At 45.8% G+C, this 18,247-nt stretch overlaps 1 protein-coding gene across 2 annotated transcripts in view; it reads right to left on the bottom strand.

Annotated features, from left to right (window-relative positions):
• Nucleotides 1-18,247, bottom strand: part of zmat4a (zinc finger, matrin-type 4a) — a 79,911-nt gene that overhangs the window by 6,951 nt on the left and 54,713 nt on the right. For both annotated transcript variants that reach the window (XM_048243049.1, XM_048243050.1), the window contains 2 exons: nucleotides 12,156-12,377; nucleotides 4,734-4,830 (listed from right to left, as the gene is read on the bottom strand). In XM_048243049.1, the coding sequence (XP_048099006.1) occupies nucleotides 4,734-4,830; nucleotides 12,156-12,377 (319 nt within the window). The remainder of the gene's footprint in view (nucleotides 1-4,733; nucleotides 4,831-12,155; nucleotides 12,378-18,247) is intronic.

Below are 18,247 nucleotides of genomic sequence, written 5' to 3'. Positions count from 1 at the left end.
TGCAGGGTAGTATTATTGCTCAAAAAGTACTGAATTTACTCCATTAAAATTTTCTGTGACCTCTTTTATGACGACCTTCAAAATTCCAACTCACAGTCCGACTCAAGGCTAGACTATTTCAGTACTCTATGAATATCATTATGATGCTGCTGCTGATTATAATAATGATCTGAATGTTTTACTGATTCAGTATTGGCCTGGGAAAGGATGTCTGTGAGAGTATTTGCTGCCATTTAGTTAAAATGTGAGGCAGCAATAAATACTATAGAGAGAAGCTTGGTCCTGGTCTGTTTATTCAGATGGTAAAAGTCAATAAGACAGGTTTCAGTGCGATTTATAGAGCGTAAATGTGTTTGTGTTTCTGCGAGCACCTCAAATTACTTAAGGGAGTGAAAGGGGAAAAAAAACACCCATTCCGTTGGTACAAGCAGACAATGAAAGTCTGTGATGACTGCGTTCAGAATGAGGGTGGGGGTGGGGGGTGGGGGGCAGGTCGAGATGGAAGGCAAATGGGCTTTTCGGGTGGGCAGGCTGGAGAGAGATATCAAAGAAGGAGGCTAAGAACCTATGGAGCAAAGCACATCTGTTTAGCTTTGCAGCAGGGGGAAGGCTGCGTGGCAGAAACAGCAGGTGGTCAGGCGGGGATGAAAGGGGCCATTGCCGCCTCACTGGATGACCACAGGGACAGCGGCGAGGCAAAGAGTGGCCGCGAGGAAACAGGTGATGGAGGATGGCTGAGGGTGGGTGGGTGGAACCTTCCAGAAACAGGCCTTCACGTGATCTAGCATTCCGTTTCAAGTCCATGCCTGGGTGGTGTGGGTGCACGCAGCCATCAGTGGGACGCATGTAAACAGAATGAATCAGCCAGCATCTGTCTGACAGCTTTTGGTTGCGGAGTTCAGAGTGCTTTATATATTTCATGCTACAGTTGCCATACTATGCAATCTCATTAAAAAGAAAAACAATGCTGGTCACACACGACATCCCTTGCTCAGTGGTTGCATTGGAAATCTAAGCAATATTTCAGCCTCCAATAATAAAACCGCTGCGTCTGTGGAGGTGGAAAATTGAAACGCTTGCAAGCATGCAAGCACATTTTGAAAGAGGGAACTTCTTGGCCAAAAGACAACAAAAGGACCATGCGGGGGATTTAACTTATTTCTTTTTAAATCTTCACACTGCCATGATGAAACAGCACAAGAGTTTGAAGGTCAGGAAAATAGAGCTGCACAAAGAGCGAGCTCCTGCAGTTCAAAAACTGTAAATGTGTCGCCCACAGCCGTGTCAAAACCTGTGTGCAATTTACCAGATAGCTGCGTGATGTGATGTCTTAATTCTTATTATTTTTTTACATGAAATGATCCCTTTAACGACACAAATTAACAAAATAACCTTCATGGCAAAGCTGTGGGGTTCCAGAGGACAACAGACAATACAGGCGGCAATTGGAGAGACAGAAAAAAGCGGCACTAACAAATCACTGTGTCACTGTGCCCATCACTAGGCCGCCAGATGCATTAATCGGCTTGTGTGCACGTCTCCGCACTGCACCAGCATGTATAGGCGAGAAACAGAGGGATGTGTATGTATGCATGTGTGAGTGAGTGTGTGTGTGTGTGTGTGGGCCATGACTATAAACCAGTGATGGCATGGTAATAAGCTTTTCACTTTGGCTTGTCCCTCTCCCTAACGGAGGATGAGATTTTACAGTAGGACTGAGTTTTTCTACTTGCACCCGGCTTGGCGCCTCAGTCTCATCCCCAGCTATTATGGGCCATGCCAAATCATTTATTATAATGAACATTTTTGTTTCCTCATCAAAGGCAGTCAATTTATCATCATTCAGGCACCTTCTAATAGTCTATTCTTCAAATGTCCATCAAATGCCACAAGATTATTAAAAAAAAAAAAAGTGTGCAGGCAGGCAAAGCCAGAGATGAGTTTAATAATAGATGTGTTTCAGACAATTTTGTACAGGGCAAGGTTAGACTAGGCGCCTAAAAAACATCTCCCCTCCTCTAGAAAGTGGCTGTTCCTTTGTCCTCTCTTTCTGTAATTAACAGCACAAAGTTCCCACCGGTTCATTTTCATAATAATCTGACTTTGTCATTTGTGTCCTGTATTTAAACGCTGTCTGGCTAGTCATTCGGGGGCCTGAGTGCATTCTGCTACAGTCAGCAAAAGGCAGCCCATCACTCTCCCCAAGCTAAGGAAATTACACTGGCAGACCGCTATTTCTGTCACATTGTCCCATGCCCTGCCACAACCTTCTACAGTCACAAGGACACATTTGTCAAACTGCTTTCGTGCCAGCAAGAGATGAGAGCCAACACGACGCACACCCAAATTAAAGCAGGGATATGCAAGGGAAATTGGCCTTCTCAATCACGTACTGCTCTTAATATGAAAATATGGGGTGCTTTAGATCTGCCAGGCGCACGCAGAATAGTTGATTTAATGCACTTGGGTCGGGATTGCACTGGTGTGCTGTTGTGGCCGAGCTTGTTAGCAGTGTATTGATCAGGCCGCTCGTCAGGAAACCTGTCGTGACTTGCTAATTTGTTTTTCCGTTCCTCCCTCGCAGGGTCACAATTGAACTTATTCATTGAGTTTCCAGACTCACCACATTACACACACACACAAACACTCTCTCTCTATCTCTCTCTCTCTCTCTCTCTCTCTCTCTCTCACACACACACACACACACACACACACACACACACACACACACACACACACACACTATTGCTGTTGGGACATGCATCTACAGTGGTCATATCATGATGTGCTTACTGGTAAGGGAGACCACTGGGATGTTTTCTTCACAGCAGAAACGTCGTCTCTACAACATCAGAATAACTGGAAAGCAGCAGACAGGATTATGCTCCTAACTAGGACTAGTAGTTTTCTATATCTCTCTCTCCCTCGCTCTCTCTCTCTCTCTCTCCTTTTTTAAAATCCTCTTTTCAGTGCCATCAGTGATGTCTGAAACACTCACAAAAAGGAGAGAATAGCACTCTACCGCGCTCCACTGGGATCTAGCTCAGGGAGACGTTCCTTTATTATATTCGGATAAACTGCCATGAAATGACCTAAATACAGCCGACAGAGGATGCGGCGCCGTGGATGCACCGGAGGGTGGGGGAGGGAGGGAGGGAGGGAGGAGGCAGTGTTTGGTTTTTTTGGAGGGAAAGTGGAGGTATTCTGGGCAGAGGTCCAGAGTTGCTGCATCATGCCTTTTGAGAGCAAAGCACTCACCCCACCCTATGGGGGAGTCCCAAGCATCATGGACAAGAGCGGCCAGGGTGGTGGTGGTGGAGGGGGACGGGTGAGGAGGGTAGGCAGGGACAGAGACGGGAGACTGGGCTAGAGACGGAGAGAGTGGACCATAGCACAATAGCCTACTATGTGTGTGTGTGTGTGTGTGTGTGTGTGTGTGTGTGTGTGTGTGTGGCGTGAGTGTGTGTGTGTGTGTGTGTGTGTGCTCCCTACTGGGGGCTGGTTTGTAGGGGGTATATGGCGGTGTGAGGATCAGAAGCATGGCAAAGCCCCCCTCCTGCATTCTAGGCGAGCGTGACTGGAGAGCAGAGTGGCACAGAACATCACGTTGCCTTACTCCCCCCCCCCCTTCTTCACCCACATCCCTGAAGACATGTGTGTGTATGTATGTGCATATGTGTGTGTGTGTGTGTGTGTGTGTGTGCATATTTTATGTGTATGTGTGTACATCAGTTTGTCTGTGGGGGAGCAGAAACCGTCCCAACGGGAAACAAGTAATTCCCCCACACGCCTTGTGGCTGATTTTCCCTGATGTACCCCCCCCCCGTACCCTTGCCTGTTTTAGGAGCTGTCATTCCTCGCAGGGCTCCAAAGCAATTGCTTCATGTACTTGATGGTTTCCGGCACTCAGCACATTCACAATCTACAAACGCCACTTTCTTTGTCACGTCTCGTGGCTATCTGCAGGGCACAGTGTGTTTGTGTGACAGATATCTGTTGAGACGGCACACAGTCGCAGGTGATTCAAACAGATCTGCAAAGGGAAGGGACGCTTTGTTTGTCTGCGGTGTCTATGGTGACCGTACGCTGAACGCTGACTCTTTGTTGACTCACTCAAGTTTTTTGGTGCTGAGCGCTTAAGAGTTGCCAAGCGCTGCCGGTTAGTCAAGCCTAATGTGCATGGTTAGCTCCTTCGGGCAGTATGGCCACAGATTAGTACTAGTGCGCAATCACTGGGAGATAAAAAAAGAGAGTGGCGTAGTTGGATGAGTTGAAAATTGTAATAGCTTCCAATAACTCTGTAATGGGCTAAGAGAAGAAAAAAAAAGCTAAGCTAACAAAGCCTCCAGCATGCTAAACAACGCATCCCCTTCCCTATCTCCACAATACTCCACATTCTTACTCCATAACTCACACCTCTCTCGTACTCCCTCTTTTAAACTCTCAAACACGGTCAGCATATTTGTTCAGCTCCAGTCTTCGACCTTTCTTTAGCAGCAGCAGCAGCACCACCAGAGGGCTAGTGGAGCAGATGGAAAAACCGAGGGGTTTCCTGTGAGCTGAGCACGGACTGGGGTATGTGTGTGTATGTGTGTGTGTGTGTGTGTGTGTGTGTGTGTGTGTGTGTTTTTTGGAGTGAGAGTGTGAGCGCATGCAGCATGGAGTCTTGAAGGTGTGTACTTGTGGTGGTTGGGGATGGATTGGTGTAAAGATTTAGGAAGCACGCTGCCTACTTGTTTTGGTGCTTGGAGCCCTGCAGATGTGCGTGGTACTGCGCCACGGAGTTGAGCGTTACGCTGCAGACATCACAGGTGTAGCTGCGCTTGAGACCTGGATGGAGGGAAAAACAGGGAACAACACACAAACAGAGACAGACACAATAAATATGTGATGTGAGGCATACTACTAACACTCCAAGAAACACACACAAACAATCCAAGGCAATGGCAACATATCAGTCCAAAGTAGCCTAGCACAAAACAAACTCTTTTTTATCTGTACTTAAATTCATTGAGGTGCTGGCGATAGGAAGCTTGCGCACTGTCAGCACCGTCACATACAGCCCACTACATCCTCCATTTAGCAATAGATATTCTTAAACAACCCCTATCTGTGGCCATCATCTCATTTGCAGACAATGTTCTTCAATTTGAGGGGAAGGAACCGGGAACAAATAAACTGCTGTTCTTCAGGGGGCTGATTAAAATGCGACACGATGAGCCAAACCAATCCACCCCCCTGCGCCACAGACCCTGTTCATTTACCATCCAGAGTGATCAATTATGTCGGAAGGCACACTGTATGGTACGGGGGCCCTCCCTTATCGTGTCAGGACAATAAATTGGGAGTCTGGGGAAGGAGCGAGAGATAAGCGCAGCCCCTATCTCCCCCACCCAGCTGTGTTTAGGAGTCGGGTCAGCGCTCCAGTCTGCTTCCCCCTCTGCCGATTGACTCCGCTGATTCCCAGCTGCACGAGTCCGCAGCCAATTAACGTGTCATCGATATAGACATGTCACACGCTGCAACGGTGTGCGGAGGTTAGAGACACCTTGTAGGTTGAGGGGGAACCGAGGATAGGTGTGCGCACGAACAGGAAAAAAAAAAGAATTTGTGTTGGGTTAACAGACACTGTGGGTGTGTTTGTGCTCGAGGAAAGACTTTGTTTTTCTCAGTCTACAGAGCCCTTTTTGAATTTACAAAGCGAAGATGTGGGAATTCGGGACTTGAAGAAAAAACGTTTGATGGAGAAGTTTTTGAACTGGAGCGTCTGCAAGCACTTTGTCTTCCTGTTGACTTTGCGTGGCTCAGAAACAGTCACTGCTAAAGCGATTAAATGGTCAACCCTTTCCCTTGCCATCATCAATATTTTTTCCCCCCCAGTGCCCTTGTGTTAGAGTGTGGAGGATTAAGTGCCCCGAGTAATTGCTGTCATGTTGCACTAATGATATTGCGGCTTGAAAAATGGCCAATGCAATCTCCGCTCTCCAAATTGAGTTAAGCCCATAAACAATGTTTGGAGAGAAAGGGCAAAAATTAATGAATGATCCATTGCTTCTCTGTTGGCTCGTCCCAATTTCCACATTTCCCCACACGTGTCATCGCTTGGCAGTTGTGTTGTCATTTCTAATAATTGCCTCAAATAACCCGAAAGGTTGAACGCAGCTTAGGGATATCAAAGGCCATTTTTAAAACACATAACACGGCAAAAAGAAAATGTTACAAAGTGATCATATAAGAAAGGACAAAATCAGCTTAGGGCAGATGCTTTCGGCTGCCTGATTGTTTACTGTGATAGAATGTGATGGCAAAGAGAGACTGAATGTGAGGACATTATTGTTTGCTGGCTTGTGAATCACACAAGTGTGAATGGGGGCTTAGTTGAGCTGGTTCTGTGGGATCACAAGGGATCACGTTGTTCCTGACCCTGACCCACACCCCCCCTCCCCTCCACGTCAGGGGCAATGTTCTCTGTGGCCGTGGCCATTTCAAATTTTTGTTTTGCGCTGCCGCCTCTTGAGCCGCACGCTCACAAGCGGACATTAAAGCAAGGCAGCAGCAGCAGCGGCAGCAGCAAGCAGGCGCCATGGTGGAGAGCGAGATCAAGAAGCTCCAGGGTGCTCAGAGGTGGCCTTTTGACAGGACGCTTCTCAAATGCATTCTGAAAAGGTGAAATAATGTACCGCCGACTTGGCATCCATCACTGCCAGCCACCTGAGGTGCCTCCTGCGGTGGTGCCCTGCATGGGCAATCATCCACCCGTGCCACCGTGCCCAGTGTGCATCACGGCACCCCACCCCCCCCCCTCCCTGACCCACAATCCCCTGCGAGATCTGTGGCTTCTGCAAGGTCCTCACTCAGCACGGAGTGGCTGAGAGGAGCACATTCATTTCAGTTAGGCTGGGTTCAAAACTGTCTTTGAGAGAGGGGGAAGTAACAGGTAGCAGGATAAATGAATGAAGTAAAATGCAGAACCGCCTCACCATTTATTTCCCCTGCACCACTAGTGCCTTTCCATGTATCATTTTATACCAAGAAGGCAAATTATTACCTTTAATACTCTGACATATTATGGTGATTTGTCTCTTCAAAAAAGGGAAAGTTTGTACTTTTGTTCTTATTTAGAAATGTAGCCAACATTGCTGTGTCACTCACTTAGTCACATAGCTCATAGCTCAGTCTTTAATATTGATTTATTTAACAGCATTGGACTTGCCTGCCACAGGCAACACTAGTTGCCTTTTACATCATTCAGAAGGAACATGTTCAGTATTTTGAGTTTGAACTGTAGATGCACTCTGCCATTTTGATGGGCAGCCACTGGACACTGAGCACTGTAGTAGCTGGACATTGAGATTCCCATAATTTATTTATATGTACACTGGTTGCTGCTCTTGGAAAAATATTAAGGTGGTTGTAATAGTGCACTTTGTGTAAGCTAAATTTACCTTTGGCCATCTGTTTCCTTCATATTGGTACTTATCATGCCCAGATCCTTTCTAGCTATGGTAGAGCACCCAAGCTGAAAGAGCATATGGTTCATTTTAAGAAGTGGACGTCACATGGGACACAATTTAGGGCACAACGAGCAATTCAGTTTAATGGCAGAAAAGGGTACAGCACATTCAGGGGATTCATTAACCCAAATATGAACCTTTCGTCACACAGCTATTTTTCTTTTATTATACCCTTTAATCATGTATGTCATTGGATATGGTACTGTAAGAGTCATTTAGGAGTGAATTCATTTGGAGCGATATTGCATCATTGCCACTGGCCTTGAAAATCTTAATAAAATATACCAATTATGGTGCAAGCAGTGATGTGTGGCAGCGGGTTATGCTGAAAGGTGTGAACGCATAAAAAAAAAAAAAAAAAAAAAATCACAAGCTGGCATCTGTTTTAATACTGAGCAGGTGGCATCAAACACATCCTAATCATTACCCATAGATCTATTTACACGGCTGTTTGGAACAAAAAGAGCATCAACGATGAGGATTAAAAAGCTTTAAGATGATACCGATGCTGACAGTCAGCATAGAGTGCAGCATGATTTGTTTAAATACTGTGTTTGGCAATGCAATAAAGGAATCAGCAACATGTCATGATGAAATAGTGTCACAGTTGTTTTAATCAATACAAAAACGGGCTTGTTTGGCCGGCCAGTGATGTAATGTTCTACTGTCCATTCTGACAGATGAGCAACTTGCCCCATCGTGTGAACCTGTGATTCTCTAGTCTTGCAGTCTGCCATTAGGGCAGTAATAGATCTATTCCTGGGTCAGGGGAGGTACGGAGAACAGCATGTCGACAGGATGGATTGCTCCAAAATTGAGATGGCAGAGTCCTGGGAGGAGGCCGGGGAGAGGACGTGCCAAATTACATCCTCCGCCGCGTCCCTCCAATTAATGGCGAAGACAACGGGGTTCTGCAGGAGGGAGCCCAGTTTGTCTGCGGCTCTTTTGAATGACGGCCGAAGCTATGCTCCAAATGAAACTCGGCGGAGGGAGTCCTAATCAGTGATGCAATCAAATCAGCTCGCATTATATCTCTCCTCAGTGCTGTTACGCGGAATCCAAACAGATTGATTGATAAATACCATAGACTCGGGGTGGGGGTGGGGGCTGATTTGCGAGTGTGTTGTGACAGCTGGCTGGCCTGTCTGTTGCTCACGACAGCAGTGCCTCCCAGCGTGGCTAAAGGCCATGGCCCTCCGCTGCTACCAGCATGCAAATAATTGCTGGCTCAAGCAGTGCCCGCCCCGGCCGCCTAGTAAAAGCGCATAGCTAAAACGAGAGCAAATCAAAGGCTGCAGCATTTACTTTCGTGGTAAGCACTTTCTGTTGAATTAACGGGTGGTGGAGGGTTGGGGGTGTGTGGGGGGTGCAATCCTTCACAATGATTCTGAACTGGTTAGCTAGTTTTGAGCGCGTTCAAAGGGACCTCGTCGCTGTGACACAATGGGTGTGGCTGGAGACAGATTGCTTTGGAAGATGAAAGCGAGCAATCATCTGCATACCACAGCATAGGGTGGGGGAGTGGGGGGGGATGCCAGCACTGAATGTTAACATCCCCAGATCCTCTCTATTATATGACATCACACTTTTTTTTCCCAACCGAACATTGCGCTCGGTCCAGGGGCAGATAAATGGAAGCCTTCTCTCCGTGAGCCTAGTGGAGATGGATGAAGCACGCTCAGGGGCGCTCTCCAGATAGCCTTTCAAAATGTAAAACACAAGTGTAATGGGTGGCCCACTTGGAGTAGGAAGCAACTGCTTTTTTTTCCCCCTCTGATGTACTGTAATAGAATCAGGCTTTACTGCCGCAGGGAGATGACTGGGCCTCGTTCGGGGGAGAAAAATAAAGAACCACAAGCACCCGAGCGCGTGGATAATAAGATGAGGTCGCGAGGGCTGAGCCTAGGTAGCAGGCGGAGGGAGAGAATTTATGGAGAGGACGAGAGGTGTGAGACAGCATGATAAAGAGAAAATAGAGCGGAAAGATATCCTGCCTCGCATGCCGTAAATCTGAGCTAATGTCAGAGCAGGTGCGCCACAGGGGGGTCAGGGCCCTTATAATCTAGGGAGCACACTTGGCTAATGGGTACCTATCCTGCAGTGTAAATAAGCAAGCACTTGCCTCTCCTGCCCGAGCGACCGCCACTCACCTCGCCAGGCGCTATGTATGTAGACACGCTTGCGGATGCATTTGCGGATGCACTTGCGCTCAATCGAAACAAGATAAATATTTCATCACGTGGCAATCTTCAAAGTCGGTCTGTGGGTATTCCCCTCCCGAGCTCTTCCGGGTGTACGAGACAACCTCCGCAACAGCAGCCCATACACACATAAACACAACGTGGTGATGGCGTGATGGAGGGGGCAGGGGCATGTGTATTAAAAAAAAAAAAAAGGATAAGAAAAATGACGATGGGGGTAAAAAGACAGCCGTTTCCATCGCCTGGGTGTCAGGGAGTGGGGGAAATAGTGTGAGGAAGAAAAGGCGAGCGATTGGAAGCGTTAGGAGGGGGCTCGGGGGGAGGGGAAGGATCCGACGTGCCGAAGTGCTCCAGGTTGTGAGATAGCTTCGTGTGAGTGATGGGTCTGCCAGCGCCCGCTCGGCAACCCCATGAATTAGGCAGCGCAATCCTGCCCGCTGCGCTGCGCTTGCCCCCCTCCATGGCACCCCTCCAGCCTCCACCCCCTTTTTCCGCTGGCGCACAATGCTATTTCTGCCTGTTAGGGTGATTTGCCACATCATTATTAATTGATAATCGCCGGAGAGAAACGCTCATTAGGTGGCTGCTGAACACTGCGGCGGCTCCCTTCGTGCTGACACTCTAGCTCACACACACACACACACACACACACACACACAAACACACACTCATCCCCATAATGGCTGTGTAGCAACTCAGAAACCTTCTGCACAACTCCCGTGCAATGATCAGAGGTGAAAACCGCTAAGAGCTATGGAGGTATCCTTGGGGAAGAGACTGTGGCTTGACAGCAAACGGTTTTACATTTGGGATGTTATTAACAGTGACTTGTCTCACATTTACTGTATACTCGTTAGCACGAAACTAGCTTACCACTTTGTGGGATGAACAAATAACCTGTGCTTAATTTGTCTCTATAGGGCAGTAGAATCTTCACACCCACACAGTGCATGCAATTATTCTGTTGCACCTCTGACCTTATGGGGGTGGATTAAAGACTTACATCTGATGTTGGCTTACTAGAAAAGATAATTAGCACCCTGTCACTGGGAAACTGGAAGTATTTTCTCGGGGCACTGCAGTGGATTGTCTTGTAATCAAAGTAGTTTCTTATTTAGGACATTACATAAACTTAATTTTGATTGGAATCCAAATAACAAACAACTTGTTTTATGAAAACGGCTAAAACAATATCTGTGATCCTTGGTTTAATGTTGAAGCTGAGTCATCCTTGAACTTTAAATAAATGCCATTGGGAAACTAAACAATACCTCTCACAGGGCTGCCAGCTCTCACATGTCGAGTGTGATTCTCAAAATTAGCCTGTACCCTTGCGAACTCACAGCACACCTGCGATTTTTCACACATTGTTTGAGGAAACATGTTATTGCATAGAGAGGCCACTGACTGCACTGTGCTCACCCAGATAGACTGCAACAAATGATCCAGCATCAACCAATCCCATTACCCAACGTCACACACAGACACCTCAGTGAACTGGCAGCCCCCGTTATGTCTGGGCCATTATGACTTATAAATTATGTGTTCGCACCATTCTTGTGCATTAACTGAGTGCTTCCGAGGAAGGGGAGTGATAGCCTCACATTTTTACATCCAAATTTGAAATGATAATTAATGGCCTTAAAAAAAGGATCCGGCAATCTATCATTCCAACAGCCTTGTTCCTCAACCTGTCTGTTTTATGTGCTCACATGGAGTGATAATAGAGCCAACATTTTGCCCCGAGCACCGGGGAGACAATGTTTGGTAATTATTATTGACACACGGTAATGCGACTGGGGGAAGATAATGGGGCAACGTGTTTCTTCCGAGCCTGTGAAGCGAGCAGCAGCCCCCGTAACAAATGGCGGAGAGGAGAGGAGAGGAGAGGCCCTGCTCCCTGCCACTCCCACTTCACCGCCAGAGGAGGCCAAGGTAAGGAGAGGAGGCACACGGCGCGGCGAGCCGCATTTCAATTATTTGATAAAAACATGGCCCCACTAGAGCACTCCCTCTGAACTATTTGTATAAGCAGAGCAGGAGCGAGATAGGGGACTTTGGCATATGCCGGGGGTTTAACATAGTAAATGGAGACGACACAGTAACAGAAAAGCGTGAGGACATCAGAGGTGATGTAGAGGATTTCATTTCTGTCAATGTAAAGCCATAAACTGAAGGAAAACTATGCCTTCTTTAAAACAGGAAAATGATTGATGTTTGGGTTCTTTTGCCTGCAGGGACAAAGCTAAAGGTGAATTGTCCTTGATGTTTCCGCAGAGCAGCAAGAGTGTTAAGGCTTTGTTAAGTTCATGCTGTTTGCTGGGGGCTGCAATAATACATGTATCATGGCTCTCAACCACAGCAGTGATAGAAGAACAAACAGCACTGACAATAAGGCTGGCCACCATTACGCCACAAGGGGTGCCCTGTGTTTCTGTACCTTTCATCTCTCCCATGTCCAGAGTCTTGCCCAGCTGCTCCAGAAGGTCGGCGCGGGCAGCGTTCTTCTTGTGCTTCTTGCCGTCGTAGTGCTGTTGGGCCATGCCGGGGTTGTTGAACCACGCGTTGCATAGCTGGCAGTAGCGGTCCGAGTCGCGGCGCTGCCGGGGCGAGGCCATGGGCGAGGCTTCCGAGGGGGCCTTCACGGGACTCGGGGGCACCTCTGTGGAAGGAATAAGATTGTATGTGAAGACAGTCTGGCAAATGAAGACATCCAGTATGTGAAAAGGTGGAGGACATGCATGGCTATTGTATGCTTCAGCTTCCTCCACAATTCACTTGAACTTCTTTTATTCGCCATTATGCAAGAAAGCAAAAGACAATAGTCAGCAATACATACATACATTGCAACTAGTTAATTCGATTAGTTAATTAGATAGATTAGATATGTTAAAACAAAATCATAGTAGTTAGTTAGATAGCCAGTTAAGTCATTGTTAAAAAAAAGAATAACAAAAAAAATAGCTGTTGACTATTTGAGGCAGACAGAAAATTTGAGATGCCATGTATGGACTAGACACAGCACTCATTTCCTGCCCACTTAAGTCCTCACGCATGACTGCGGCCCCTAATGGACATATTGGACAAAACAACGGGACGAGACAGAGCCGCTCACATCCATACCAACGCACCCCATCCCGCTAATCAGTTTTAGCACTCGCACTGCTCGCTCTGTCATGGCTTAGACAACATTTATTGGGGCCCATTTAGGGGGCATCATATCACATTTGGTGTCAGTGGGCCAAGATCGCAGAGACAGTGTTGAGGACCATCAGGTTTCTGTGGCTTTCACAAGAGATTTGCAGAACAAACACTTAAACTAGGACATGGCAATCCCTATCCATGCTATTGTTATTTCATTTATTCAATGGCTATTGTTTTTACCGCTGCAAGGCCGTGTTTATTTGATCATGCTGTATGGAGACAGTGCTGACAAAAGAGAATAATAGTCATCCTACTCTTGCCGAAAAGCTGCTGTATCAGTACCAAACATTTTAATATATCACTGTGTTCAACAGAGAAACTAGGGCAGAGAGGACAATAGAAATGCTGAAAAAATCCATTGTTTTGCACAATAGGTTATGAACAGTGAAAAGGTAAGGGATGCATAGGCTTCTTCTGTAAACTTGTGGGGGAAAAAAGATGCCAAATTTGTTTCCAAAGGATCCACATCAAACAATTAGCTGCCGTAAGCTAAGAAGATGAAATATGGCTAAAGGAGTTTAGCCTCCATGCAAGTTCTGAATTACTGCTTTGGTGTGTGTGTGTGTGTGTGTGTGTGTGTGTGTGTGTGTGTGTGTGTGTGTGTGCACGGGCGGGAAAGCCTTAGTAAAGGATGACAATAGAACCGAGGGAGAAATGAGAAGAGATAATTTCACCTAAATGGGGATCCTTTTCTTTTCTCTCTTATCTCAAACCAAGGCACACTGATTCAAAGTCTTTGTTGTTAATTGTGGCCCTGTGCCTCTGCATAAACCTACAGAAACATATCCGTGGGAGCAATAAAATTAATGAGTCTTGCTTCAGTTGTCACATCCTTAATACGATGGCAATTTCCATGAGCACACACGCAAGGTGATGTGTCTTGTTTGCAGCTTCCAGTGGTGTGTGTGCACGTGCATTTGTGTGTGTTTGCGTGCCCTTGCCTGTCTCTTTACTGTATGAGAGAATTCATTAAAGAATGTACAACATAATAACACAATCATACAAAATTAACTAAACTTTAAAAAGATAACTTCAATATGTCTTACAGCTCACATAATACTTCTTCTTTAACTTTTTTTTCTACCAACTCCTAAAAAAAAAAAACAACGTCAAAGCCGTCCTGTCACAGTAGGCGGGTAGATACAATGCTTACTAGAATATTCATCTGAGCTTTTTCAAAGGTTGTGGCAAGGTATTACGAATCTACATCCCCCATCCCTTCACAAAGTCTGTGATCAGCATTTGCTTCACTGTTTGAAGAGGTAGGCTGCATGACCTTGACTACGGACGTAGCATGTTAGAGCTGACTACACTTCCCTTAAATCAGATCACTCCGAGCCTCCCTCACCGCACTGCCAGGATTTAGCTGTGCCATTCAGGCTGAATTCCCCACCCCAACTTTCAATTTCTCAGTCCACTTTATCCAAGGTCACTGTTTGATCCTCACCAGGCTGCTTCTTAGCTATGATTACTTTTTTATACTCTATTGGGAGGGGGACTGAGATATGTCCAGCCTACATTTCACATACATAATGGACTGCAGTTTATAGCTCTAGATGATGTGCTGCAAAAAATGGAAGAAGAAATATTAGACTTGAGACCTTTGTGTGAACCTTGCACATACTATATTTGTAATATTTGTAGGTGATCAGAACTGTGTACAGCAGGTGTTTGGTCAGTTCTAAAAGAAGGTGTATCAATCTGAATTGGGAATCATCAATTAGACTGTTCTGCAGCACAAACATGATTATTTGTAAATGTGTGCAGTTTTCAGCAGCAGTGTTTTTCCATCAGGGCATGTTGAACCTTGATCGTTTCAATCTACTTCTGGCAGAACACCTAGCGCAGGAAAAATCAAGAGTATTAGGAACAAGTGCTGCCGTAAAAATTGAACTCTTTTAAGTGTTCCTCTAGAGGCATGAGTGCCTTGCCTGCCAGCCGTCACTAAAGTGGGATAGATATTAGCTCCAGCCAACGGTGAAATATGGCCTTATTGATTCAGGTGTTTGGAGATTTATAGAAAAACATCTATCACAAAAAAATAAATAAAAAACTGGCACTCCAAGGAAAGTCAAAGCAAAACCACAGCCTCTGGTTTCACTCAATCTGGGGCAGATGTTCTTTATTTAGCCTTTAGTAAGTGTTTTAAGGATTTAAATCCTGCCTGGGGGTAGAATGACAGGAGATGTCGAAACATCCAATACATGGTTTTGGGATCCTCTTTAAATACGATGCCAGTGGTGCTATCCCCACTGAAGAGAGAGAAGCAATACATGAAAACAAAAGAAATACCTTTTGCATGTGAAGTCCACATCTCTAAGACTGAACACAGCATGCATCTCTTTACAGCTTCTCCAGCATGTCTGCGGGACTGCCTGTATACTGTAGGTGTCTGTAGTGTATATAGGGTATATTATACACGGTGTTTGGTGTTTTAAGCCCCCAACGTCGTCTTCCAGGCCGTGCTGCATGGTAGGCACTAAGGTTAGGGTTAAGGTTAGGGTTAAGGTTAGGGTTAGGGTTAGGTGCCTTAAAGTCGACGGTCGCAACGCTGCCTTGAAGTAGACGGTGGGGCTTAAAACACAAAAAAATGTTAATATCTCTGATATGTAAAGAGCTGAAGATGAAACGGCATAGGTATATCAGATGGAGGTGGTTAACTCAACACATCTCACTCTGAGAACAACTACTGTATACCTCTTCAATTTGTACAGCAAGTGTGACGTAGAAGCTATTTTTAAATAAAAGCTTAAAAAATAGCCTATAAATACATAATTTCGACAATCTACCAGGGAATGCTTTGGGAATTGCGGTGTTAATATCTCTGATATGTAAAGAGCTGAAGATGTACCTGCATAGGTATATCAGATGGAGGTGGTTAACTCAACACACCTCACTCTGAGAACAACTACTGTATACCTCTTCAATTTGTACAGCAAGTGTGACGTAGAAGCTCTTTTTTAAATAAAAGCTTAAAATAATAGCCTATAAATTCATCATTTCGACAATCTAAAAGCTCCCCACAGGATGTGTGCATGTAACAAAGAATTAGATGACGGGGGGTAATCAATGTTTCCTCAAAAACTTCACATTTCGGCCCCAGCCGTGGCATAACTGGCTGGGGCACCTGCACCGTACGCCGGCGACCCGGGTTCGATTCCCGCCCCGAGGTCCCTTCCGGATCCCATCCCGACTCTCTCTCCCACTCGCTTCCTGTCATTCTCCACTGTCCTATCGAATTAAAGGCATAAAAAGCCCAAAAAAATATGCTTAAAAAAAAAAAAAAACCATTTCACGCACGTCAACCACGAGAAACCGCCAGGAGGGGGCTACCACCACGGCAGGAGCTGTTCTCTCCTACAGGAAACCTGAATTCCACCAAGGCCCATTATTCATCATCAATATAATTTCACTGCGGGGTGTTCTGTCAGGCCCAATGTAATTATAGCAGAGCGACCTAAGACTTAATGGCCCAGCTGCTTCCCCCAAATTAAGTTCTGGGCCTTAACTTTCAGCGCCCCTGTAAAGCCAAAAGGCATTTGTTACCGTTCTCCCTAATGTTTCTATGGTCACTGGGGATGGCCTTTTCTTAACACATCATGGATGGATTGTTCTCACCCTGCCTCTATTTCTCTCTCTCTCTCTCTCTTGCCCCCACTTTCCATCTACTGTACCTCTCTCTCTCTCTCTCTCTCTCTTGCCCTCACTTTCCATCTACTGTACCTCTCTCTCTCTCTCTCTCTCTTTTCTCTTCCTTTTTCCTGTATCTCTTTCTCTATTCCATTTTTTGGAATGCCCTTAAGTTAAGATATTTGATCCACTCCGGTAGGTTTTGCAGCAGAGCAGGAAGTCTCCTCTCACCACTTCAGTATATCATCACTGGCATGCCGCTTGGCCACTTCGCCGTCGCCCGCCCCACTGAGCCCATCTGCAGCTCAGGAGAGCGCCGGGCCACGCTCCCATACCAGAAAAGAGAGCGGATTCTGCCGCCCGGTCCTCTTGCAGCTGGGCCATGTGTGTGAGGATATCAATGTACCGCCTGGCTAAAAGGCACTTAGTGGTAAAAAACTCTTGGTAGCATAGAAAAGTGTGTGTGTGTGTGTGTGTGTGTGTATATATGTGTGTGTATATATCTATATATATCTATATATTTATAGACCATGGGATTAAACAACGAGAGGGCAAAAAAGGACAAGATAGAACGTTCCAGTCTGCTACTCTTCTCACTCGATGATGGCACAACTGAGTGGCTGATTGTTTATTTTTGTGAGGTGGTAACTATCAAATCAAAACTTCTACATAACAGAGCAAATTGCAGAATAGGTTATATTATTATATTACACACGTTTGGAAGAAAATGACAAATCAGTTAGCATTCTCAAAATGTCTTAAATGCTCTGAGACATTTAATTTGATTCTCTTCAACGTAATGATTAATAAACAAAATGCTCATTTCCCTATAAGCAAACTGACAAATTAACTTCATGTAATAATAGATATGCACCCAATGCATGGATTGTCTTGAATAAAACAATGCTGTTGCTGTTGCTGTTACATTAAGCATTGAGGCACACACACTGCACAGAAAGTGCCCGTATATTTATAACATGCTCGTGAGCTAGACAAAACCGCTCCCCATTAGGTTTGTTTGAGAAATGGGCCTGCCAGTCAACTTTCCAATTTGAGCTCGAAGAAACAAATCAGTGGCACGCTAATGCATTCTGGCTTCTTCACCAGCGGAGTCCTGTGGAACAGATGGTAGCCAGCTCTGGGCCTGATTGGAACCAGATGCGGAGCTGTTCTCTAGTCAGCTGCTATCCGGGCTGGGATTTTAAAGATTAACGGATGAGGAAATGGATGTTGACTTTGGCAGGGAACATTGAGGAAAAACTTCTGGAGAGTTTGGTGCTTTAGTAATGGCCTATTTATCTTGACGGTGAAAAATACACAAATTCCATCTGATAATGTACTTATCTCATAAACAAATAAAAAATAAAGTGTTCTGCATTCCCAATACGCATACAAAACTCCATGTTCCACTGCATAAATAGGGACAAACACATACTGCATTTATGAGCCTACAGTATATTCAAAAAACAACAACAACAATGCAAGAAGGTGCTCAGGGGGCCTGAAGGGATGTCTCATCACCGGGGAAAGCAGCGTTGTGTGAGAGGTGACAGTGCTGCCCCTGGCTGGAGCAGGTGCCCAGCTGAGCACAACCGCCAGGCTTCACGGATGGGGAGCTAGTCTTGGAAACGGTCTCATGGATGGTGGTGGTGGTGGGGGGTAGGTCTTGGAAACGGTCTCATGGATGGGGAGCTAGTC

This window comes from Alosa alosa, chromosome 5 (assembly GCF_017589495.1).
Source record: "Alosa alosa isolate M-15738 ecotype Scorff River chromosome 5, AALO_Geno_1.1, whole genome shotgun sequence".
Taxonomy (NCBI): domain Eukaryota; kingdom Metazoa; phylum Chordata; class Actinopteri; order Clupeiformes; family Clupeidae; genus Alosa; species Alosa alosa.
The sequence above is the reverse complement of the archived record's forward strand: the minus strand, read 5'-3'. Positions and strand labels throughout refer to the sequence as shown.